This window comes from Salvelinus alpinus, chromosome 18 (assembly GCF_045679555.1).
Source record: "Salvelinus alpinus chromosome 18, SLU_Salpinus.1, whole genome shotgun sequence".
Classification (NCBI taxonomy): domain Eukaryota; kingdom Metazoa; phylum Chordata; class Actinopteri; order Salmoniformes; family Salmonidae; genus Salvelinus; species Salvelinus alpinus.
Genome location: NC_092103.1, coordinates 30542575 through 30569065, shown reverse-complemented (window position 1 = coordinate 30569065; position 26491 = coordinate 30542575). Strand labels below are relative to the sequence as shown.

The 26491-nt window shown below is 44.7% G+C and overlaps 1 protein-coding gene across 5 annotated transcripts in view; it reads left to right on the top strand.

The window, feature by feature from the left end:
- LOC139544181 (disabled homolog 2-interacting protein-like) overlaps nucleotides 1–26439 on the top strand; it is a 267245-nt gene extending 240806 nt beyond the window's left edge. For all 5 annotated transcript variants that reach the window (XM_071350999.1, XM_071350998.1, XM_071350997.1 and 2 more), the window contains 5 exons: nucleotides 7434–8325; nucleotides 19174–19308; nucleotides 21773–21975; nucleotides 22887–22974; nucleotides 24277–26439. In XM_071350999.1, coding sequence (XP_071207100.1) covers nucleotides 7434–8325; nucleotides 19174–19308; nucleotides 21773–21975; nucleotides 22887–22974; nucleotides 24277–24444 — 1486 coding nt within the window. In that variant the 3' untranslated portion in view covers nucleotides 24445–26439. The remainder of the gene's footprint in view (nucleotides 1–7433; nucleotides 8326–19173; nucleotides 19309–21772; nucleotides 21976–22886; nucleotides 22975–24276) is intronic.
- The last annotated feature ends 52 nt before the right edge of the window (nucleotides 26440–26491 follow it).

Here is a 26491-nt window from a genome sequence, read left to right as displayed (position 1 = left end):
TGTCCTGTTGTGTTGCTGTTTCTATACCACGTGTCCTGTTGGGTTGCTGTTTCTATACCACGTGTCCTGTTGTGTTGCTGTTTCTATACCATGTGTCCTGTTGGGTAACTGTTTCTATATCATGTGTCCTGTTGGGTTACTGTTTCTATACCATGTGTCCTATTGTGTTGCTGTTTCTATACCATGTGTCCTGTTGTGTTGCTGTTTCTATACCATGTGTCCTGTTGGGTTGCTGTTTCTATACCATGTGTCCTGTTGTGTTGCTGTTTCTATATCATGTGTCCTGTTGGGTTGCTGTTTCTATATCATGTGTCCTGTTATGTTCCTGTTTCTATATCATGTGTCCTGTTGGGTTGCTGTTTCTATACCATGTGTCCTGTTGGGTTGCTGTTTCTATACCATGTGTCCTGTTGGGTTGCTGTTTCTATACCATGTGTCCTGTTGGGTTGCTGTTTCTATACCATGTGTCCTGTTGTGTTGCTGTTTCTATACCACGTGTCCTGTTGGGTTGCTGTTTCTATACCACGTGTCCTGTTGTGTTGCTGTTTCCATATCATGTGTCCTGTTGGGTTGCTGTTTCTATACCATGTGTCCTGTTGTGTTGCTGTTTCTATACAAGGTGTCCTGTTGGGTTGCTGTTTCTATACCATGTTTCCTGTTGGGCTGCTGTTTCTATACCATGTGTCCTGTTGTGTTGCTGTTTCTATACCATGTGTCCTGTTGGGCTGCTGTTTCTATACCATGTGTCCTATTGTGTTGCAGGTTTCTATATCATGTGTCCTGTTGGGTTACTGCTTCTATACCATGTGTCCTGTTGGGCTGCTGTTTCTATACCATGTGTCCTGTTGTGTTGCTGTTTCTATATCATGTGTCCTGTTGGGTTGCTGTTTCTATACCATGTGTCCTGTTGGGCTGCTGTTTCTATACCATGTGTCCTGTTGTGTTGCTGTTTCTATACAATGTGTCCTGTTGGGTTACTGTTTCTATACCATGTGTCCTGTTGGGTTGCTGTTTCTATATCATGTGTCCTGTTGGGTTGCTGTTTCTATATCATGTGTCCTGTTGGGTTACTGTTTCTATATCATGTGTCCTGTTGGGTTGCTGTTTCTATATCATGTGTCCTGTTGGGTTGCTGTTTCTATACCATGTGTCCTGTTGGGCTGCTGTTTCTATACAATGTGTCCTGTTGGGTTACTGTTTCTATACCATGTGTCCTGTTGGGTTGCTGTTTCTATACCATGTGTCCTGTTGTGTTGCTGTTTCTATATCATGTGTCCTGTTGGGTTGCTGTTTCTATATCATGTGTCCTGTTGGGTTGCTGTTTCTATATCATGTGTCCTGTTGGGTTGCTGTTTCTATTCCATGTATCCTGTTGTGTTGCTGTTTCTATACCATGTGTCCTGTTGGGTTGCTGTTTCTATACCATGTGTCCTGTTGGGTTGCTGTTTCTATACCATGTGTCCTGTTGTGTTGCTGTTTCTATACCACGTGTCCTGTTGGGTTGCTGTTTCTATACCACGTGTCCTGTTGTGTTGCTGTTTCTATACCATGTGTCCTGTTGGGCTGCTGTTTCTATACCATGTGTCCTGTTGGGTTGCTGTTTCTATACAATGTGTCCTGTTGTGTTGCTGTTTCTATACCATGTGTCCTGTTGGGTTACTGTTTCTATACCATGTGTCCTGGTGTGTTGCTGTTTCTATAAAATGTGTCCTGTTGGGTTGCTGTTTCTATACCATGTGTCCTGTTGTGTTGCTGTTTCTATACCATGTGTCCTGTTGTGTTGCTGTTTCTATATCATGTGTCCTGTTGGGTTGCTGTTTCTATACCATGTGTCCTGTTGTTTTGCTGTTACTATACAATGTGTCCTGTTGGGTTACTGTGTCTATACCATGTGTCCTGTTGTGTTGCTGTTTCTATACCATGTGTCCTGTTGTGTTGCTGTTACTATACAATGTGTCCTGTTGGGTTACTGTGTCTATACCATGTGTCCTGTTGTGTTGCTGTTTCTATACCATGTGTCCTGTTGTGTTGCTGTTTCTATACCATGTGTCCTGTTGGGTTGCTGTTTCTATATCATGTTTCCTGTTGGGTTGCTGTTTCTATACCATGTGTCCTGTTGGGCTGCTGTTTCTATACAATGTGTCCTGTTGTGTTGCTGTTTCTATACCATGTGTCCTGTTGTGTTGCTGTTTCTATATAATGTGTCCTGTTGGGTTGCTGTTTCTATACCATGTGTCCTGTTGGGCTGCTGTTTCTATACCATGTGTCCTGTTGTGTTGCTGTTACTATACAATGTTTCCTGTTGGGTTACTGTTTCTATATCATGTGTCCTGTTGGGTTACTGTTTCTATACCATGTGTCCTTTTGGGTTACTGTTTCTATACCATGTGTCCTATTGGGCTGCTGTTTCTATATCATGTGTCCTGTTGGGTTACTGTTTCTATACCATGTGTCCTGTTGGGCTGCTGTTTCTATATCATGTGTCCTGTTGGGTTGCTGTATCTATACCATGTTTCCTGTTGGGCTGCTGTTTCTATATCATGTGTCCTGTTGGGCTGCTGTTTCTATACCATGTGTCCTGTTGGGTTGCTTTTTCTATACCATGTTTCCTGTTGGGCTGCTGTTTCTATACCATGTTTCCTGTTGGGTTGCTGTTTCTATATCATGTGTCCTGTTGGGCTGCTGTTTCTATACAATGTGTCCTGTTGTGTTGCTGTTTCTATACAATGTGTCCTGTTGGGTTGCTGTTTCTATACCATGTGTCCTGTTGTGTTGCTGTTTCTATACAATGTGTCCTGTTGGGTTGCTGTTTCTATACCATGTTTCCTGTTGGGTTGCTGTTTCTATACCATGTGTCCTGTTGGGTTGCTGTTTCTATACAACGTGTCCTGTTGGGCTGCTGTTTCTATACAATGTGTCCTGTTGTGTTGCTGTTTCTATACCATGTGTCCTGTTGGGTTACTGTTTCTATACCATGTGTCCTGGTGTGTTGCTGTTTCTATAAAATGTGTCCTGTTGGGTTGCTGTTTCTATACCATGTGTCCTGTTGTGTTGCTGTTTCTATACAATGTGTCCTGTTGGGTTGCTGTTTCTATACCATGTGTCCTGTTGTGTTGCTGTTTCTATACAATGTGTCCTGTTGGGTTGCTGTTTCTATACCATGTGTCCTGTTGTGTTGCTGTTTCTATACAATGTATCCTGTTGTGTTGCTGTTTCTATACCATGTGTACTGTTGGGTTGCGGTTTCTATATCATGTGTCCTATTGTGTTGCTGTTTCTATATCATGTGTCCTGTTGGGTTACTGTTTCTATACCATGTGTCCTGTTGGGCTGCTGTTTCTATACAATGTGTCCTGTTGTGTTGCTGTTTCTATATCATGTGTCCTGTTGGGTTACTGTTTCTATATCATGTGTCCTGTTGAGTTACTGTTTCTATACCATGTGTCCTATTGTGTTGCTGTTTCTATACCATGTGTCCTGTTGTGTTGCTGTTTCTATACCATGTGTCCTGTTGGGTTGCTGTTTCTATACCATGTGTCCTGTTGTGTTGCTGTTTCTATATCATGTGTCCTGTTGGGTTGCTGTTTCTATATCATGTGTCCTGTTATGTTCCTGTTTCTATATCATGTGTCCTGTTGGGTTGCTGTTTCTATACCATGTGTCCTGTTGTGTTGCTGTTTCTATACAATGTGTCCTGTTGGGTTGCTGTTTCTATACCATGTGTCCTGTTGGGTTGCTGTTTCTATACCATGTGTCCTGTTGTGTTGCTGTTTCTATACCACGTGTCCTGTTGGGTTGCTGTTTCTATACCACGTGTCCTGTTGTGTTGCTGTTTCTATATCATGTGTCCTGTTGGGTTGCTGTTTCTATACCATGTGTCCTGTTGTGTTGCTGTTTCTATACAAGGTGTCCTGTTGGGTTGCTGTTTCTATACCATGTTTCCTGTTGGGCTGCTGTTTCTATACCATGTGTCCTGTTGTGTTGCTGTTTCTATACCATGTGTCCTGTTGGGCTGCTGTTTCTATACCATGTGTCCTATTGTGTTCAGGTTTCTATATCATGTGTCCTGTTGGGTTACTGCTTCTATACCATGTGTCCTGTTGGGCTGCTGTTTCTATACCATGTGTCCTGTTGTGTTGCTGTTTCTATATCATGTGTCCTGTTGGGTTGCTGTTTCTATACCATGTGTCCTGTTGGGCTGCTGTTTCTATACCATGTGTCCTGTTGTGTTGCTGTTTCTATACAATGTGTCCTGTTGGGTTACTGTTTCTATACCATGTGTCCTGTTGGGTTGCTGTTTCTATATCATGTGTCCTGTTGGGTTGCTGTTTCTATATCATGTGTCCTGTTGGGTTACTGTTTCTATATCATGTGTCCTGTTGGGTTGCTGTTTCTATATCATGTGTCCTGTTGGGTTGCTGTTTCTATACCATGTGTCCTGTTGGGCTGCTGTTTCTATACAATGTGTCCTGTTGGGTTACTGTTTCTATACCATGTGTCCTGTTGGGTTGCTGTTTCTATACCATGTGTCCTGTTGTGTTGCTGTTTCTATATCATGTGTCCTGTTGGGTTGCTGTTTCTATATCATGTGTCCTGTTGGGTTGCTGTTTCTATATCATGTGTCCTGTTGGGTTGCTGTTTCTATACCATGTATCCTGTTGTGTTGCTGTTTCTATACAATGTGTCCTGTTGGGTTGCTGTTTCTATACCATGTGTCCTGTTGGGTTGCTGTTTCTATACCATGTGTCCTGTTGTGTTGCTGTTTCTATACCACGTGTCCTGTTGGGTTGCTGTTTCTATACCACGTGTCCTGTTGTGTTGCTGTTTCTATACCATGTGTCCTGTTGGGCTGCTGTTTCTATACCATGTGTCCTGTTGGGTTGCTGTTTCTATACAATGTGTCCTGTTGTGTTGCTGTTTCTATACCATGTGTCCTGTTGGGTTACTGTTTCTATACCATGTGTCCTGGTGTGTTGCTGTTTCTATAAAATGTGTCCTGTTGGGTTGCTGTTTCTATACCATGTGTCCTGTTGTGTTGCTGTTTCTATACCATGTGTCCTGTTGTGTTGCTGTTTCTATATCATGTGTCATGTTGGGTTGCTGTTTCTATACCATGTGTCCTGTTGTGTTGCTGTTACTATACAATGTGTCCTGTTGGGTTACTGTGTCTATACCATGTGTCCTGTTGTGTTGCTGTTTCTATACCATGTGTCCTGTTGTGTTGCTGTTACTATACAATGTGTCCTGTTGGGTTACTGTGTCTATACCATGTGTCCTGTTGTGTTGCTGTTTCTATACCATGTGTCCTGTTGTGTTGCTGTTTCTATACCATGTGTCCTGTTGGGTTGCTGTTTCTATATCATGTGTCCTGTTGGGTTGCTGTTTCTATACCATGTGTCCTGTTGGGCTGCTGTTTCTATACAATGTGTCCTGTTGTGTTGCTGTTTCTATACCATGTGTCCTGTTGTGTTGCTGTTTCTATATAATGTGTCCTGTTGGGTTGCTGTTTCTATACCATGTGTCCTGTTGGGCTGCTGTTTCTATACCATGTGTCCTGTTGTGTTGCTGTTACTATACAATGTTTCCTGTTGGGTTACTGTTTCTATATCATGTGTCCTGTTGGGTTACTGTTTCTATACCATGTGTCCTGTTGGGTTACTGTTTCTATACCATGTGTCCTATTGGGCTGCTGTTTCTATATCATGTGTCCTGTTGGGTTACTGTTTCTATACCATGTGTCCTGTTGGGCTGCTGTTTCTATATCATGTGTCCTGTTGGGTTGCTGTATCTATACCATGTTTCCTGTTGGGCTGCTGTTTCTATATCATGTGTCCTGTTGGGCTGCTGTTTCTATACCATGTGTCCTGTTGGGTTGCTTTTTCTATACCATGTTTCCTGTTGGGCTGCTGTTTCTATACCATGTTTCCTGTTGGGTTGCTGTTTCTATATCATGTGTCCTGTTGGGCTGCTGTTTCTATACAATGTGTCCTGTTGTGTTGCTGTTTCTATACAATGTGTCCTGTTGGGTTGCTGTTTCTATACCATGTGTCCTGTTGTGTTGCTGTTTCTATACAATGTGTCCTGTTGGGTTGCTGTTTCTATACCATGTTTCCTGTTGGGTTGCTGTTTCTATACCATGTGTCCTGTTGGGTTGCTGTTTCTATACAACGTGTCCTGTTGGGCTGCTGTTTCTATACAATGTGTCCTGTTGTGTTGCTGTTTCTATACCATGTGTCCTGTTGGGTTACTGTTTCTATACCATGTGTCCTGGTGTGTTGCTGTTTCTATAAAATGTGTCCTGTTGGGTTGCTGTTTCTATACCATGTGTCCTGTTGTGTTGCTGTTTCTATACAATGTGTCCTGTTGGGTTGCTGTTTCTATACCATGTGTCCTGTTGTGTTGCTGTTTCTATACAATGTGTCCTGTTGGGTTGCTGTTTCTATACCATGTGTCCTGTTGTGTTGCTGTTTCTATACAATGTATCCTGTTGTGTTGCTGTTTCTATACCATGTGTACTGTTGGGTTGCGGTTTCTATATCATGTGTCCTATTGTGTTGCTGTTTCTATATCATGTGTCCTGTTGGGTTACTGTTTCTATACCATGTGTCCTGTTGGGCTGCTGTTTCTATACAATGTGTCCTGTTGTGTTGCTGTTTCTATATCATGTGTCCTGTTGGGTTACTGTTTCTATATCATGTGTCCTGTTGAGTTACTGTTTCTATACCATGTGTCCTGTTGGGCTGCTGTTTCTATACCATGTGTCCTGTTGGGTTACTGTTTCTATACCATGTGTCCTGTTGTGTTGCTGTTTCTATATCATGTGTCCTGTTGGGTTGCTGTTTCTATACCATGTGTCCTGTTGGGCTGCTGTTTCTATACCATGTGTCCTATTGTGTTGCTGTTTCTATATCATGTGTCCTGTTGGGTTACTGTTTCTATACCATGTGTCCTATTGTGTTGCTGTTTCTATATCATGTGTCCTGTTGTGTTGCTGTTTCTATACCATGTGTCCTGTTGGGCTGCTGTTTCTATACCATGTGTCCTGTTGGGTTGCTGTTTTTATACCATGTGTCCTGTTGAGTTGCTGTTACTATACCATGTGTCCTATTGTGTAGGATGAGTGCAGGGCTCCCTTGAAAAAGATGCCTTGGTCTCAATAGGACTCCCTGCTAAAAGTTTAAATAAAACAAAATTGGGGTTTGACACTTAAGTGTTTCATGTGTGGGCTGAAGGGTTTGACTGGTCATGTTTTCATGTCTGTAAGGAGTAATAGATACAGCATCATCAACATCTTTCTCTTTTTCACTCATTCCCTCTCTTATCTCTCTCTTATCTCTCTCTTATCTCTCTCTCTCTCTCTCTCTCTCTCTCTCTCTCTCTCTCTCTCTCTCTCTCTCTCTCTCTCTCTCTCTCTCTCTCTCTCTCTCTCACAGGTTGGTGGACTTCACCCGGTTACCCTCCCCCACCCCGGAGAACAAGGAACTCTTCTTTGTCACCAGGAATGCTGGGATCCAGCCCACCCCGGCCCGCAGCTCTAGCTACTCTGAATCCAATGAGCCCGACCTGGGCATAGCCAACGGCAGCAAGAGCCTGTCCATGGTGGACCTCCAGGACCCCCGCAGCTTAGAGAGTGGCCCAGGCCCTGGCCCCTCAGACGGCCTGGGAGAGGGCATCGTTCCTGGGGGAGTGTGGTCGGCCCGAACCCCCCAGGGGAACATCACTGGAGGTCCTACTCTGAGAAGGCCCGTCCAGACCCCCACCACCCCCGGATCGGAGAGCGCACCAGGCAGACCTGCTCAGCTTCTAGCCCCCCTGTCCTTCCAGAACCCTGTCTACCAGATGGCGGCAGGGCTGCCCTTGTCGCCGCGGGGCCTGGCCGACTCGGGTTCTGAGGGCCACAGCTCCCACAGTTCCCATAGCAACAATGAGGATGGGCCAGGAGGAGGAGGGGGGATACACAACTCCTTCCTGAACCATGGATTAGGAGTTGGGGGGAGTAGCGTGGAGGAGTATGCCCGTCGTTCGGGGGAGTACATAGGCACGCGGAGGCAGCTGTCACTCACAGAGGCCCAGCACCAGCCCACCGTGCCCAGACAAAATAGCGCCGGCCCCCAGCGCAGGATAGACCAGCCCCCTCCACAGACCACCGTCACCAGGGGCCGCACGCCCCCAAACCTGCTCAACAGCGGGCCCTACCCGCGCCCCTCCAGCAGCAGCATGATGTCATCCCCCGACTGGCCCGGCAACGGGGCGCGGCTACGGCAACAATCATCGTCATCAAAAGGAGACAGCCCAGAGACCAAGCAGAGAGCCCAGCACAAACAGGTAGGGCACTCAGACAGTAGTACAGACACACTCCCAGTTAAAAACACACACACAAACACACTCAACATACACTAGTACAAAGGAGTGTGTATGCATGGGATAGCGAGGTTATTTGCTGACAGCCATGATGGTAGCTTCAGGGGGCTGCAGGGCTTTGACTGTCTGGGAGGTTCATCTCATACTGTATCAATGTAAGACAACATAATTGGTTTCTCAATTCATTTTCAGGCTAAATAAAGCTTTAAATAAACAAATAATACTCTGTTGTGGAAAGCTTCCACTAATACCACTTGATCACATGATCCATTGCATGTTAACAATGCCTGTATATGTGTGTGGGTGGTGTCTGAGCTCTCCTGTTATTCTATCCAATCAATGACAGTCATTGGAGCAGCCAGTGTGTATTAATAGTAATCCCATGTGTCTCTGCATAGTTAGAGGTGGAAGTCTAATAGCACAGGATCACTGGTAAAGTTCTGTATGCGTAGGCCTATTGTTTCCTGGTTATGTACTAACACGAGATAGAGGATTTTCTCAGAGTTTTGTAATTATTAGCATTATGATTATTTGTGAATGTGGCCCTTGGTTGAATCAGGATTAGGTTATTAGATACAGCAATGTAATGCAGAGTTACATGCATGTATTTTATCAAGTCTCAAGGCTGGTTTATGGTTAGCTTATCATCAGCAGTTCATAGTAATGCACTCAAATCTTGCTGAGATGTGTACATGTGTGGCTGTGTGTATCGCTGTTGGGAGTTGTTATAGTGTAATGTTTCTGCTAACGTCCTCTGGGTTGTTAAAGATGACCTCTTAACAAGCAGGTCACTGATAGGCTGGCTGGTCAAAGGTTGCCCCTGGTGATCTCTGGCCTCAAGGTGAAAGGAAGGACATTTACATTCCCAGTTCCCATAATGCCCTGCTCTCTTTTAGGGACTGATTGATTGGTCAGCTTAGTGATTGACTCTAGGGACTGATTGTAGAGTGTAGCTAAAGGGTTAATGGGTTTGTCATGGAAACCAGATGGACGGCGTTCAGAATCAGAATCACCTTTAATCATTGCCAATGACATTTACACATACTCAGAGTTGTACTTGTTGATATTGTGCTGCTAGTGATAGACAACATTTAGAGACAGAATACAGACAGCAGAGTTTAAAATAAGTTGACATACATTATATACAACTCGGTAGAGTGAGCATAGAGCTATAAGAGAATGAGCAGATATACAATATACAGTGGGTATACGGTTGATATACAGTGGGTATACAGTTGATATACAGTGGGTATATGGTTGATATGCAGTGGGTATACGGTTGATATGCGGTGGGTATATGGTTGATATACAGTGGGTATACAGTTGATATACAGTGGGTATATGGTTGATATGCAGTGGGTATATGGTTGATATGCGGTGGGTACATGGTTGATATACAGTGGGTATACAGTTGATATACAGTGGGTATATGGTTGATATGCAGTGGGTATACGGTTGATATGCGGTGGGTATATGGTTGATATACAGTGGGTATACAGTTGATATACAGTGGGTATATGGTTGATATGCAGTGGGTATACAGTTGATATACAGTGGATATATGGTTGATATGCAGTGGGTATACGGTTGATATGCGGTGGGTATACGGTTGATATGCAGTGGGTATACGGTTGATATACAGTGGGTATATGGTTGATATACAGTGGGTATACGGTTGATATGCGGTGGGTATACGGTTGATATGCAGTGGGTATACGGTTGATATACAGTGGGTATACGGTTGATATACAGTGGGTATACAGTTGATATACAGTGGGTATATGGTTGATATGCAGTGGGTATACGGTTGATATGCGGTGGGTATACGGTTGATATGCAGTGGGTATACAGTTGATATGCAGTGGGTATACGGTTGATATGCAGTGGGTATACGGTTGATATACAGTGGGTATACGGTTGATATACAGTGGGTATACGGTTGATATACAGTGGGTATATGGTTGATAAGCAGTGGATGTACACATTTACAGTATCAGTATGAATATCTAAATGCAGAGAGATGAACAATGTGCAATGCAAGTTGAGTGCACTTATTGTGTGTATGTGTACAGTTCAGAGAAGGCTTGATGCGGTGTGCAGCATAGAGTGCATAGTCCTTTAGTCTCTGTGGTTGGTGAGGGCCACAGCACGGGGGAAGAAACTTTTCAGGTTGTAGGAGGTCATGAGTGACCTGAAACGCCTGCCAGAGGGGAATTTCTGGATGTGGGGGTGACCGGGTGGGAGGGGTCGGGATGATCTTTCCTGTACGCTTCCTTGCCCTGAAGTCTTGCAGGACCTCGATGGAGAGCAGGTGGCAGCCGATGACCCTCTCTGTAGACTGGATAATGCGTTGCAGTTTGCCCTTGCAGCTGGCAGACTCAGACCCAAACCAGACGGTGATGGAGGAGCTGAGGATGGACTCAATGATTGATGCATAAAACCAGATCAGGATTGACTGGGAGATGTTGAGTTTTTTCACCTGCCACAAGTAGTCCATCCACTGGTGTACCTCCCTGCCAGGTCGCAGTTGCAATGAGAACTTGTTCTCAACTAGCCTACCTGGTTAAATAAAGGTGAAATAAAATTTAAAAAATGGTGACCTCTGTGATGATGGTCCACAGGAATTTGAAGGATTCAGCCGTGCTAACAGTTGAGCCATTAATCTCCAGGGGGAGAGATGGTGGGAGGAGTCTTCTGAAGTCAACCACCATCTCCATGGTTTTGTCTGTGTTGAGTTCCAGGTTATTGCGACTGCACCAGGCCACCAGCCGCTCGACCTCTCCACGGTACATTGACTCATCGTCGTCGGTGATGAGACAGACCAGAGTGGTGTCATCTGCAAACTTGAGTAGTTTGACAGATGCGATGCTGGAGGTGCAGTCATTGGTGTAGAGTGAGTGAGTAGAGGTGTAGAGCATGCATCCTTGCAGCGCTCCGGTGCTGAGGGATAAAGAGTCTGAAAGGTTTTCCCAGCTTGACAGATGGAGCTGGACATGTTCAGCTGGGAGAGTTTGTCTTGTAGCAGTTCTGCGATGATGATATTGAATGCAGAGCTAAAGTCCACAAACTATCCTTGCATATGTGTTTGGGTTATCGAGGTGTTTGAGGATGTAGTGTAGGCCCATGTTGTCTGCGTCACCCTCCGCCCTGTCGTGTCTCTGGCTATCATTAAATGTGAAGACTGTTATTTTATCAAATCAATTCTCTGTAATTATTATTACGTGATTAAACTAATCATGTACATTTAATTAACTAGGAAGTTGGGGCACCACTGACAATCTTCAGATTACAAAGTTATAATTTTCTTAATATATTAGTCTTGTATTAATGAATTATTCTTAACCTTACGTCAGTCTCATTTCAAACGTGGTAGAATTCTTGTTTATCTGCACGAACCCAGCCTAAACCATGAATCATCCATACACCAATTGGCTTAATCATTTATTTACTAACTAAATAATCACAGAAATGCATAAACAAACAAACAGTATATATTGTTTACTAACAATGATAGGGAAGATTCCCTGGCTAATCCGTTATGATGGCTTGGTATACAAAGGAAAGGGGGTGTGGACTGATAAAGGAGCGGGAAAGACTAAATGGATCACTACACACAGTGGATAATTATAGTCATTGAAATGCTAATCCTTTGCACATGAACGGCCGTTCATTCTGGAATAATTGCAATAAATATATTTACGCCCAGGTGTCGTTGTTGTCTTCTCTGTTGGAATCGTCGGTCCGTCTGCTGGAGACTCAGTTCATCAGAGAGTGTCTGGTTACTTCCCCAGAAGTCACAATGTGCAAGGACCTGACGCCGGAGATGAGAAGCAGGTACGGGGAGTCAAACATTTATTCAGGAACACGACAGGAACAGCGTCAGCACACGGGTAAACAAGAACATATGACAAACAATCCCGAAGCAGGGAACAGAGCTAGGAAACAGACAGATATAGGGAAGTAAATTACACAAGTAATTGAATCCAATGAGCGCTGATGCGCGTGACAGGGAAAGGCAGGTGTGCGTTCTGAAGGTGGCTTGAATGCGTAATGTTGGGGAGTCTGGCGCCCTTGTGTGCCAGAGGGAGAAAGAGCGGGAGCAGGCGTGACACGCTCTTCCTGCTCTCCCTCTAGGGGCACCACCCGGCATCAAACCTGGGCGAACCGGCCGGGACATAGGCGCTGGGCAAGCTGGCTGGGGGAGGGGAGGAAGAGCGGGAGCAGGTGTGACAGTATCCCCCCTCTATGGGCGCCACCCGGCGTTCCACCTGGGTGAGCCGGCCGAGACATGGGCGCCGGGCAAGCTGGCTGGGGTTAAACTCCCGACGAACTGGCAGGGGCGTGGAAGCCTGGCGAGCCGGCTGACGCATGGGAGCCTGACAATCCGGCTGAGGCATGAACGCCTGTCGATCCCGCTGCGACGTGGAAGCCCGATGATCCGACGGAGACGTGACAGTCTGACGAGCCGGCTGGGCGAACAAGACCTGACGATCCGGCTGAGGCCCGACATGGGATGGGCGCCTTCTGAGCCAACCGGGGTAAGGAAACCTCTCGAGCCAGCTAGGGCGTGGAAGCCCGACGAGCTGGCTAGGCACCCCCGGGTCCATCGGCGGCGACCCAGAACCGACAACCACCAACCGGAACGCCAGTACTCCCCGATGCTTTGTGTGATGGCTTCGGGATTCTGCAAGGACCTGACGCCGGAGATGAGAAGCAGGTACGGGGAGTCAAACATTTATCCAGGAACACAACAGGAACAGCGTCAGCACACGGGTAAACAAGGACATATGACAAACAATCCCGAAGCAGGGAACAGAGCTAGGAAACAGACAGATATAGGGAAGGAAATTACACAAGTAATTGAGTCCACGTGAGTCCAATGAGCGCTGATGCGTGTGATGGGGAAAGGCAGGTGTGCGTACTGAAGGTGGCTTGAGTGCGTAATGTTGGGGAGTCTGGCACCCTCGAGCGCCAGAGGGAGGAAGAGCAGGAGCAGGCGTGGCACAATGTCTTTCATGGTGGTAGCTTTATCAGCGGCTCCTGATATTGTCTGTTGTAATGGATATGTCAGGCTGTCGGTATTTGCGTCCTAGGTTTACATAATTTCTAGCTGCAGTCTAGTAATTAGTATCTAAAATTTGTTCTTATTCTGTAGGGATCGATAGTCTCAGAGTTGAACCATTTCCAGCCGTGTAGCCAATGCTCCACGTGGTATGGTTAGGAATTCAACAACCATTTCTTACACTGGTGTTTGCGTGGTCTGATGTGAATTTCCTCAGGAATGGGTTTTATTCGTAACAATAGAAAAGGCGGTTCCATGACGCCAGATCATGTCTATGCTCACGGGGGCGTGGCCGCTGACTAGTTAAACTTTACAGGGAATACAATTCTCTAAAACTGAAGGTTAACCTCACATTACATCATTTCACAAATAGTTTCATCTTTACTAGAGGTCGACCGATTATGATTTTTCAACGCCGATACCGATTAATGGAGGACCAGTAAAAGCCGATACCGATTAATCGGCCGATTAAAAAAATAAAAATAATAATAATTTTAAAATGTATTTATTTGTAATAATGACAATTACAACAATACTGAATGAACACTTATTATAACTTAATATAATACATCAATCAAATCAATTTAGCCTCAAATAAATAATGAAACATGTTCAATTTGGTTTAAATAATGCAAAATCAAAAAGTAAAAGTGCAATATGTGCCATGTAAAAAAGCTAACGTTTAAGTTCCTTGCTCAGAACATGAGAACATATGAAAACTGGTGGTTCCTTTTAACATGAGTCTTCAATATTCCCAGGTAAGAAGTTTTAGGTTGAGGTTATTATAGGACTATTTCTCTCTATACCATTTGTATTTCATATACCTTTGACTATTAGATTTTCTTATAGGCACTTTAGTATTGCCAGTGTAACAGTATAGCTTCTGTCCCTCTCCTCGCCCCTACCTGGGTTTGAACCAGGAACACATCGACAACAGCCACCCTCAAAGCATCGTTACCCGTCGCTCCACAAATGCTGCAGCCCTTGCAGAGGAAGGGGAACAACTACTCCAAGTCTCAGAGCGAGTGACGTTTGAAATGTTATTAGCGCGCACCCCGCTAACTAGCTAGCCATTTCACATAGTTTACACTAGCCTAATCTCGGGAGTTGATAGGCTTGAAGTCATAAACAGCGAAATGCTTAAAGCATTGCGAAGAGCTGCTGGAAAACACACGAAAGTGCAGTTTGAATGAATGCTTACGAGCCTGCTGGTGCCTACCATCGCTCAGTCAGACTGCTCTATCAAATATCAAATCATAGACTTAATTATAACATAACACACAGAAATACGAGCCTTAGGTCATTAATATGGTCAAATCCGGAAACTATAATTTCGAAAATAAAACGTTTATTCTTACAGTGAAATACGAAACCGTTCCGTATTTTACGGGTGGCATCCATAAGTCTAAATATTCCTGTTACATTGCACAACCTTCAATGTTATGTCATAATTACGTAAAATTCTGGCAAATTAGTTCGCAACGAGCCAGGCGGCCCAAACTGTTGCATATACCCTGACTCTGCGTGCAATGAACGCAAGAGAAGTGACACAATTTTCCTAGTTTAATATTGCCTGCTAACATGAATTTCTTTTAACTAAATATGCAGGTTTAAAAATATATACTTCTGTGTATTGATTTTAAGGAAGGCATTGATGTTTATGGTTAGGTACATTCGTGCAACGATTATGCTTTTTTCGCAAATGCGCTTTTGTTCAATCATCCCTGTTCGGCAAAGTTGGCTGTCTTTGTTAGGAAGAAATAGTCTTCACAGTTCGCAAAGAGCCAGGCGGCCCAAACTGCTGCATATACCCTGACTCTGTTGCACAGAACACAAGAGAAGTGACACAATTCCCCTAGTTAAAAGAAATTCATGTTAGCAGGCAATATTAACTAAATATGCAGGTTTAAAAATATATACTTGTGTATTGATTTTAAGAAAGGTGTTGATGTTTATGGTTAGGTACACATTGGTGCAACGACAGTGCTTTTTTCGCGAAAGAGCTTGTTAAATCACCCGTTTGGCAAAGTAGGCTATGATTCAATGATAAATGAATAGGCACCGCATCGATTACATGCAACGCAGGACAAGCTAGTTAACCTAGTAATATCATCAACCATGTGTAGTTAACTAGTGATTATGTTAAGATTGATTGTTTTTTATAAGATACTTTTAATGCTAGCTAGCACCTTACCTTGCCTGCTACGCAGTCTCCTCGTGGAGTGCAATGTAATCGGCCATGATCGGTGTCCAAAAATGCTGATTACCGATTGTTATGAAAACTTGAAATCGGCCCTAATTAATCGGCCATTCCGATTAATCGGTCGACCTCTAATCTTTACTCATTCATTTTATACAAGAATTAGATGCAAACCTCATCACTGAGGCACCTGTATAAACCGAGTTAGGGTAATGTGGCTGTATTGTCTTTCATGAGGTCACAAACATGAAACAAAACGGACCGGGTCGTAGCTGGCTTCTCCACCGACCGTTTACACATTCTCCAAAATAGGAGAATTGTTCCATTCTCAAATTCTGGGACGTAGTAGAATTGGCCTGGAGAATGATTTTGTCTTTCTGTGAAACTCTCTCTCAATTGCATGGTCAGGGAGAGTCTCTGTGGTATTTACGACCTGGGGCAATAAAACCTGGGTTTAGGAGAGTGAGAGAAAGAGAGGGGGAGGCCATGATCTACACCCAGAAAGGGCCACGTCATGACAGCGCTCTCAGGGATTTGTTAAGCATGTTGTTTTTAATGTCGTCTTTCTTCCTCTTTGAACTCCATTAGAGATACATAACAGGTGGATTAGAGAGAGACATTGAGAGGAAAATCAATGCTTGATTGAGTCGCTGTCTGGCTGCACTAACTGGTTTTCAGCTCTGTCTGGTGATGCATGTATTTTTAATAGAGCAATGCTATACTGAGAAGATTGCAACTATAATTGTAATCCGTGTAACACCGCTGTAAGCAAACCTGACTAGGTATAGTTTATGAAATGATCCCGTCTCAATCCAGTGTAGAAATTATGATATTGTACAACCTCAACTAACATCACATTAACATGTTACTAACTGACTGACTAAACTGATGAACATCATATATCTTGCCTGTCTTGACCTTGGTATTTGACAATGAAATGACAGAGCAACATTTGAGCTAATATATTTTAATTAATTCAGTTCACCATATTTGAGATTCAAATACAGATATTCAGTCATTTTCAAAGGTTTCAGTTGCGGACTGTTTTGGATCCCATGGTGTTCTCACCAACTGTCAGTCACCATAACTGACACATCTAATGACACACACACGCACACACACACTCACAGGATTTCTGTTAGGAAAATGTGTTGACGGACAAGATTTTAATTTCTGTCCTGATAATGTTGAGGGAGCGCGTGCGCCTGAGCAAGCATAGAAATACCTGGACTGCTGTGCAGAAATGTAGGAAAGTGTTTTCTAACATCCATTGCGAATGTATGCTATTTCAAAAAACTTTCCAACAATCTCCCCATCGATAATCACCAATCCTCAGTGTGAAAGAGCAGTGGAAGTTATAGGTCTACTGCTGCATTGACCTATGGACAATGAGTTCCATGCGCTCATTTCTTTAGCCGCCAATGGATCACGGTGTATCAATGTGTCCATATGGCAGAGGCTGGTGATCTCGTATTAGTTAACTTTTAACTATTCCATTTTTATCATTATAATTCAGATCAACGATTTAGAGAAATGAAAACGTTCTTATTGAAATGAAACTGTTCCATGAAATGTGCATATGAAAATCATAACTGGCACGCAGAAGGGTAGAAACTTGAAACTCATGCACCGCCTATGAAGTCTTATCAAATAATTACCTCCATGTTTCCATGGCGGGATTTTGCCTGTAGGCTACTTTGAAGCAAGGTAAGACGTGCCCAACAATATGAAATAAAACATTGCATCGACTGGTATTTCCATCAATGAATAAAAGCATTATTCTGCAATGGGATTTTTTGATCCATTCATTTTGACCAGCAACAGTTTTATCGGCTTTTCATTTTTTTTCATCGGCCAAAATGCTTTTCATTGATTTTATTAGCCAAAAGTAAATTGCTTGCTAACAGAAACCTTGTCACACACACTCTCTCTCTCTCTCGCTCTCTCTCTCTCTCTCACTCACTCACTCACTCACTCACTCACTCACTCACTCACTCACTTACTCACTCACTCACTCACTCACTCACTCACTCACTCACTCACTTACTCACTCACTCACTCACTCACTCACTCACTCACTCTCACACACACACACACACACACACACACACACACACACACACACACACACACACACACACACACACACACACACACACACACACACACACACACACACACACACACACACACACACACACACAAACATGCCACTCTGCTTTAGTGTTCTATACATTCCATGTGCATTTCAAGCTTATTCCTGTGTGTACATACGTGTGTACATATGTGTGGATGTACACTATAAATACAAAAGTATGTGGACACCCCTTCAAATTAGTGGATTCGGCTATTTTAGCCAAACTCATTACTGATAAGTGTATAAAATCGAACACACTGCCATGCAATCTCCATAGACAAACATTGGCAGTAGAATGGCCTTACTGAAGAGCTCAGTGGCTTTCATCGTGGCACCATAGGATGCCACCTATCTAACAAGTCAGTTCATAAAATTTCTACCCTGCTAGGAAATTGTAAGTGCTGTTATTGTGAAGTGTAAACGTCTAGGAGCAACAACGGCTCAACCACGAATTGTTAGGCCACACAAGCTCTCGTCTGTCCTCGGTTGCAACACTCACTACCGAGTTCCAAACTGCCTCTGGAAGCAACGTCAGCACAAGAACTGTTCGTCGGGAGCTTCATGAAATGGGTTTCCATGCTCAATGCCAAGCGCCGCCTGGAGTGGTGTAATGCTCGCCGTCATTGGACTCCAAAGCAGTGGAAACGCGTTCTCTGGAGTGATGAATCACACTTCACCATCTGGCAGTCCGACGGACATATCTGGGTTTGTCAGATGCCAGTAGAACACTACCTGCCCCAATGCATAGTGCCAACTGTAAAGTTAGGTGGAGGAGGAATAATGGTCTAGGGCTGTTTTTCATGGTTCGGGCTAGGCCCCTTAGTTCAGTGAAGGGAAATCTTAACCCTACAGCATACAATGACATTCTAGACGATTCTGTGCTTCCAACTTTGTGGCCACAGTTTGGGGAAGGCCCTTTCCTGTTTAAGCATGACAATGCCCCTGTGCATAAAGCGAGATCCATACAGAAATGGTTTGTCGAGATCGGTGTGGAAGAACTTGAGCCCTGACCTCAACCCCATCAAACCCCTTTTGGGATGAATTGGAACGGCGACTGCAAGCCAGGCCTAATCATCCAACATCAGTGCCAGACCTCACTAATGCTCTTGTAGCTGAATGGAAGCAAGTCCCCACAGCAATGTTCCAACATCTAGTGGAAAGCTTTCCCAAAAGAGTGGAGGTTGTTTTAGAAGCAAAGGGGGGACGAACTCCATGATTTTGGAATGAGATGTTCGACGAGCAGATGTCCACATCCAATGGTCATGTAGTGTATGTACTATGTACCGTATGTCGGTGTGTGTGTACCATATGACGTGTGTGTGTGTACCGTATGACGTGTGTGTGTGTACCGTATGACGTGTGTGTGTGTCCTTCTCGGCTCAGCTCATGTGTGTGTTGTGTTGGTTCCACTAGGCCCCCTCCCCAGTGAAGCCCAATGCGCTGGACCGTACGGCTGCCTGGCTGTTGAATATGAATGTTCAGTATGTAGACCATGAGGGGATGGACCCCGAGTCCAGAAACAGAGAGGATCTCACTCAGGCCGAGAAGGTAACGTCACAAACCAAACTCCATGTAACCCCCCTAACCTCCCAGTACCCCTGTTCTCAGCACCCACCCTTTAGACACTTCCTCTCCAACCAACCCTCAACACCCCCCCACGCACTTTAACCAGCATTTTCTCTACTCCCCTCAACTTCCAATGTCAAGCCCTCATTCCTACCCTTAACCCTACCCCCTTACAACTTACAATCACTCACAATAAACCTGCATCTCTAATAACAGATACTCCGTTTGTATGGTCAAAGGATTTCAACCAGGTATTCCTAGACTCTTACAGTCAAATTGTGAATGTGTGTGTATATGTCCGTGTGTGTGTGTGTGTGTGTCCATGTGTGTGTGTATGTCCATGTCCATGTGAGTGTGTATGACCATGTGAGTGTGTGTGACCATGTGAGTGTGTATGTCCATGTGAGTGTGTATGTCCATGTGTGTGTGTGTGTATGTCTGTGTGTATGTCCATGTGTGTGTGTGTGTCCATGTGAGTGTGTGTGACCATGTGTGTGTGTGTGACCATGTGAGTGTGTGTGACCATGTGAGTGTGTATGTCCATGTGAGTGTGTATGTCCATGTGTGTGTGTATGTCCATGTGTGTGTGCGGGGAGAATGCTTCCCGCTTCTGCTGCTGCTCCTTCACCTGCTTCTCATCCCAATGGCTGTCAGCTCTCAATGCTTTGATTGGCTGTCACACACACACATCTCCACTGCCTATTGGCTGTCACACCCACCTGTGCTGCACATCATGCTTACATGATTTTATGAAGCAGAAAATAAGAGAAAATAGGGGATTGACGGTGAGCAGCATTTATTTTCATAGCTTTATTCATATTTCACGTTTGGTCCAGTGTTCTTGTGAAGGACAGCGTTGAGTCAACTTTTTTATCACATTCTCTGGTGAGGTGTGCTCTGTTTCTACCTGGCCGAACCCGCTTCCCTTGAATGCTGCTGAAGGAGCCCGGATGTGTGTTTTATTGAAGCCAGGCAGGATTTGATTACACCTCTAATTTCTCAGACAGCACCAACCCTCTCCTCTTCAGGACCGCTCACAGGTCCTCTCCTCCTCAGGACCGCTCACAGGTCCTCTCCTCTTCAGGACCGCTCACAGGTCCTCTCCTCCTCAGGACCGCTCACAGGTCCTCTCCTCTTCAGGACCGCTCACAGGTCCTCTCCTCCTCAGGACCGCTCACAGGTCCTCTCCTCTTCAGGACCGCTCACAGGTCCTCTCCTCCTCAGGACCGCTCACAGGTCCTCTCCTCTTCAGGACCGCTCACAGGTCCTCTCCTCTTCAGGACCGCTCACAGGTCCTCTCCTCTTCAGGACCGCTCACAGGTCCTCTCCTCCTCAGGACCGCTCACAGGTCCTCTCCTCTTCAGGACCGCTCACAGGTCCTCTCCTCTTCAGGACCGCTCACAGGTCCTCTCCTCCTCAGGACCGCTCACAGGTCCTCTCCTCTTCAGGACCGCTCACAGGTCCTCTCCTCTTCAGGACCGCTCACAGGTCCTCTCCTCCTCAGGACCGCTCACAGGTCCTCTCCTCCTCAGGACCGCTCACAGGTCCTCTCCTCCTCAGGACCGCTCACAGGCCCTCTCCTCTTCAGGACCGCTCACAGGTCCTCTCCTCTTCAGGACCGCTCACAGGTCCTCTCCTCTTCAGGACCGCTCACAGGTCCTCTCCTCTTCAGGACCGCTCACAGGTCCGGAGGGAGGTCAAGGGGAGCTTTTCCCGGCTTATTCCTGAGTCCAGGGCTTGAGCTGCGGAGGTTGAATCCCTCTCCTCCCTCTCCTCCTTCTCTCTTCTGGAACAGTACTCCATTTAAGTCCCCAGTTTTAGAGGTTAGGGATCAAATTCGAGTGCTGGTGGGATTTGGGACATGGAAGGAAAAGAAACTCATTTCTCTCAGGAATAAGGGTGGCTTAGAAAAGTTGGAAGTTTTACTGTGAGTGTTGGCTAATGTCTACTTACAGTCTTTAACACTTCCGCACTTATAATCCTGCCCTGTCCAAGTTTCAGCTTCCCTTCAATATTTGACTGTTTAAAACTTAAAATGGAACCAGGTGCACAAAAAAAAAAGAAATTGGATAAGAAGCAAAAATGTTGAGGAAATTATGGAAATGAGTTGATACACCTGTCAAGGTCTACCTTAAGGACCACTGTGATGAGGAGAACATTGACAACGATTATTGTGATGATAACAATGCCGGTTATTGCTCTCTTCACTGACCATCTCTACCTAGAAACAACAGGACAATTGAATGGGCCAGTATGGGTTGGCGCCATTGACATAAGTATCGGTTTCCCAGTGTTAATGACGATGATGATGACTATGATGATAATAAAAACTCTCTCTCTTTCTATCTCTCCTTTCTCTAGTACCAGCTGGAGGTGGCTGTAGTGTTGTTGAAGATGACTCTGACTCTTCCTTTAACCCTATCTGTCTCCTTTAACCCCACCCCAGTACCAGCAGGAGATCGTGGTCCTCCAGGAGAAGCTGCGTGTGTCGGTCCAGAAGCTGGAGGAGTATGAGGCTCGTCTGAAGGGTCAGGACGACGGTGCTCAAAAGGTTCTGATGGAGTACCAGGCACGGCTGGAGGAGTCTGAGGAACGCCTGAGACGACAGCAGGATGACAAGGACCTCCAGATGAAGGGTATTATAAGCAGGTACATAAGGTGTGGGGATCAGACCCTTTCCAGACAGAGACTGGTGAAAGTAAGAGAAAGGGAGAGATGGAGAAAGTAAGATGGAGAGTAAGAGATGGAGAGAGAAACAGAAAGAGAGAAAGATTTGGTAAGAGAGAGCAAGCATACGCAGAGCGAAAGAGGGGGAGAGGGAGTGTATGCTAAGAGAGAGATGGAGAGAAAGGGAGATGGATGGATGATGTTATCTGCTGTGTGTTTCTGATGTTATCTCCTGGTCTGTGATGTCAGAAGACATACAGCTTCCATGTTCCTTTCAGATCCGTGTCACACTGAACCCTGTTAACTCAATTAGAGCCGACACACAGACACAAGCACACACACAGACAAGCACACATGCGCGCACACACACACACACACACTCACACACAATGCACACACCTCTCACAAACTCAGTTCGAAGTTGTACACCCCTACACACACCTCTCACAAACTCAGTTCGAAGTTGTACACACACCTCCTAAATGCATAGCAGACCAGCAGTCCCAAGATACCCTCATTCTAATAACTATATTAAACATATTATACTCTACATACAGATCTAAAGTACTAACAGACCAGCAGGCCCAAAATACCCCTCTTATAAACTCAGTTCCAGTCTGTAGTCTGCCATACAGCTGGAAGGTCCTGCCAGACTAGTGTGAGCCAAAGTAACACACAGTATTCTGTTCTGTATCCACATACTCTGCCTTATTTCATACGCTGGGTGTCTGTTGTGCTTTGTGTTGCTAATGTCCCTTTAACTGTGTGTGTGTGTGTGTGTGTGTGTGTGTGTGTGTGTGTGTGTGTGTGTGTGTGTGTGTGTGTGTGTGTGTGTGTGTGTGTGTGTGTGTGTGTGTGTGTGTGTGTGTGTGTGTGTGTGTGTGTGTGTCCAGGTTAATGTCGGTGGAAGAGGAGCTGAAGAAAGATCACAATGACATGCAGGCTGTGGTTGACTCCAAACAGAAGATCATTGATGCACAGGTGAGAGTCAGTCACATATACAACTCCATACAGTCAGTTTGTTGACTGTTTAAAGCCCCATAGGGCCCCCGAGTGGCATAGCGGTCTAAGGCACTGCATCTCAGTGCAAGAGGTGTCACTGCAGTCCCTGGTTTGAATCCAGGCCGTAATTGGGAGTCCCATAGAGCGATGCACAATTGGCCCAGTGTCATCCGGGGTAGGCCGTCATTGTAAATAAGAATGTCTTCTTAACTGACTTGCCTAGTTAAATAAAGGTTAAATAAAACAAATCAAATAAATAGAGCAGGGCGGTCCCTAGTGTCATGAAACATTACTGCAGGTCATTATAAACATCTTAGAATGAGTTGAGCGCACACACACACGCACTTCCTGTTTGCAATGTTTAAACCTCATATAGAGAGACGCTTGAAGAATACCCAGAAGCCCATGTAACTCCTAGTCAACTGTGCACAATATATTGGGATGTATTGTTATGTGTGTACATCCGTCCCTTTGTGTGTGAGTGTGTCGTCTGCTACAGGACATGAAGGCTGACAGAACATAGAAATACATAGAGATGTTTAATTCAAGCTGTCAGATCTCTGTGGCAGTGACTAGGCTCGGATGGCTGAGCGCAGCACGACTCTACGCTTTAGTCTTACAGACTAACTAATATCGACATTTACATTATTCTTCCAGCCTGTCTGTCGACAAGCGTGTTGAGACAAGGTGACTCATTTTAACTGTAAATTCTGTCTCCTCCTGCTCTGTGTTGTAGCATTTTCTGATCCAGACATGTTGCATACACACAAACTTATGAGTTATGTGAGTTAAACAAAGTTGAATAGATCTAGTGTTAAAAGACTCCTCAATGTCAACTCACAGACAGCGATGCACACACACACACACAGCTCATTCGCACAGTAAAGTAATGGGAGTTGAGTGTGGAAACAAACTGGCGGTGGTAAGGCAATGAGCCGCTCCCAGAGTCAACAGACAGAGAGCATGAATATGGAAAGCTCATTAAGGAGAGAGAGAGAAGAGAGAAGGAGAGAGGTGAATAGTGAATTAGAGAACACCTCGGGTGGATGAATGCGACAGGACTATAGATGATTCTGTTAACCCCGCACACAGACACTAACAGGACCAGAAAACTACAATAAAATGTTTCCATGAATGTCTGCGTGTCTAGTTGTCTGTGTACTTCACCACCTATCTTTGCACAGGTCTATATTTGGTATCTCTCTCGTTGCTGTCTACCACTTTCCTCCGTCTCTACCTCTCTAATACAGTGTTTCTCTCTCTTTCTATCTCTCTCTGCAGGAGAAACGTATAGCGTCTCTGGACACGGCCAACGCCCGTCTGATGAGTGCCCTGACCCAGCTGAAGGAGCGCTACAGCATGCAGACCCGTAACGGCATCTCCCCCACCAACCCCACCAAGCTCCAGATCACTGAGAATGGAGAGTTCAGGAACAGCAGCAACTGCTAGAGTCAGAGAGAGAGAGAGTGTGTGTGTGTGTGTGTGTGTGTGTGTGTGTGTGTGTGTGTGTGTGTGTGTGTGTGTGTGTGTGTGTGTGTGTGTGTGTGTGTGTGTGTGTGTGTGTGTGTGTGTGTGTGTGTGTGTGTGTGTGTGTGTGTGTGTGTGTGTTGGCTGGTGCTTGTAGAGGACACTTCCTTATATGGACACTACATGGTGAGGAGAATGTGAGTGAGGAGACCACTGCCAGGGGCCAAGCGAGGAGGCGGGACTTCAGTTTGACAGACAGCAGACCAGGAAAGAGACAGCGAATCAATGGACAGAGCTGAACACCAGATGGGCCCTGCAGAGGAGAAGCCGGGACAAGCTGTAGATATGAACTGAACTCTCCGTCAATCAATCGACTTGGATGTTTCCATTGGATGTATGCAGTTGCTGGGACAATTTCAGGCTCTGTTCCCTAAAGCTTGGGTCAAACCACTATATAATCAACACATTGTCTGTCAGATAGTCACCCAAAACCTCTTTACTCTTCTCTCCTCTTCTCTTCTTCTCTGTTCTCCTTTCCTCTCCTGACCTCCTCTCTTCTTGGTTTATTTAGATCTTATCTCATTCTTTTAAAAACCAAATAGGAGCTTTGACATATTTTTTGTCCAAACTGATCTTTAATTTTAAGTCCTTGAGTGTGTTCCAAAGTGCCCCACTATCCCCTACCCCCATGTCCCCTACATAGTGCACTTTGTGAAAGTTATTGGTACATGAAACGCCTTAAGTAAGGAACCCACCTCTACTTTTTCCTTCAGCCCCCTTCTTCCTGCCATAAAAGGCACAACTTATAATACTGTGGATTTGTAAAGGAATAAATATATTGTATAAATACATCACGTAATGTATTATAAACCCACAATAATTAACTATATGTGAGACTATATTAATGATATTTAATATAGATGTATGCATATTTATTTTTTTCCTCTATAAAGTATACATGAGATATAGTTATATTTGAAAGACTGCAGCTGTACTGTGTATTATAGGGCATAGGGGGAGAGGCTGCACACTATGCAGTGAGTAGCACCATCAACAGATTAAATAGTTAGAATGCTATTTTATTTCTTCTTAACCTTTAGTTTATCCAGGTTTTCTAGACAGACCTGGTTGGGTCAAGGTTTGCTTTAGTGCTTCATCATTAATGTTGAATCAACGTTGAAACAATGTTGTATGTTGGTTGTGTGTCCCTCTGCATTTGGAGGTATAGGACTGGCTCATTGTAATGGCTGGAATGGAATGAATGGAGTGAAACATGGTATCAAACACATGGCAACCACATGTTTGACTCCATTCCAAAACTCCATTCCAGCCATTACAATGAGCCTGTCCTCCTATAGCTCCTCCCACCAGCCATGGTTGGTCTCATAGCCCCTGTAGTACAAGGAGAGAGAGAGTTGTGTTGTTTAACACAACATTATACTATACACTGGACTGGTGTCGGTCACGTGACCTCACAGATTAGAATATTACTTTTTCTTAAAACTCTTAAGTAAGAATGTTACTCTTAAAACTCCTGTTAGCTAATTAATGTCAATGAAGCATGCTGCATCGAGACTGTGACCCCCACTTCGCTTTCAAGCATCTCTCTCTCCTCTATTTCTCTCCCCTTCTTCATTCCCTCTCTCCCTCTCTCTCTCTCTTCTGAATGTGAAGATGCTACTCAAACGCAGTTGGTCTAAATATTGGGTGTATAAGTCCTTCTGAATGATCCTATAGCTGCTGTTCGGCTCGCCCCCACCAGACATTTCAGCATCTATATTTGGTATATTTTTCTATTCCTTTTTCTTACCTTTACAGATGAATTAATAAGAGTGATGAAATCTGCATGCTTCATTTTGGTGCTATAACCAATGGTAGCGCCAGACTGTCAGCTTTTGTTTTCGGTTGCCAATATAGGAAGATGATAAACTTCTGTTTTTATGAGTTGCTACAGAAATAAACATATATTATATGTGATTATATATCCTATTATATACAGTTTCCAGTCAAAAGTTTGGGACACACCTAC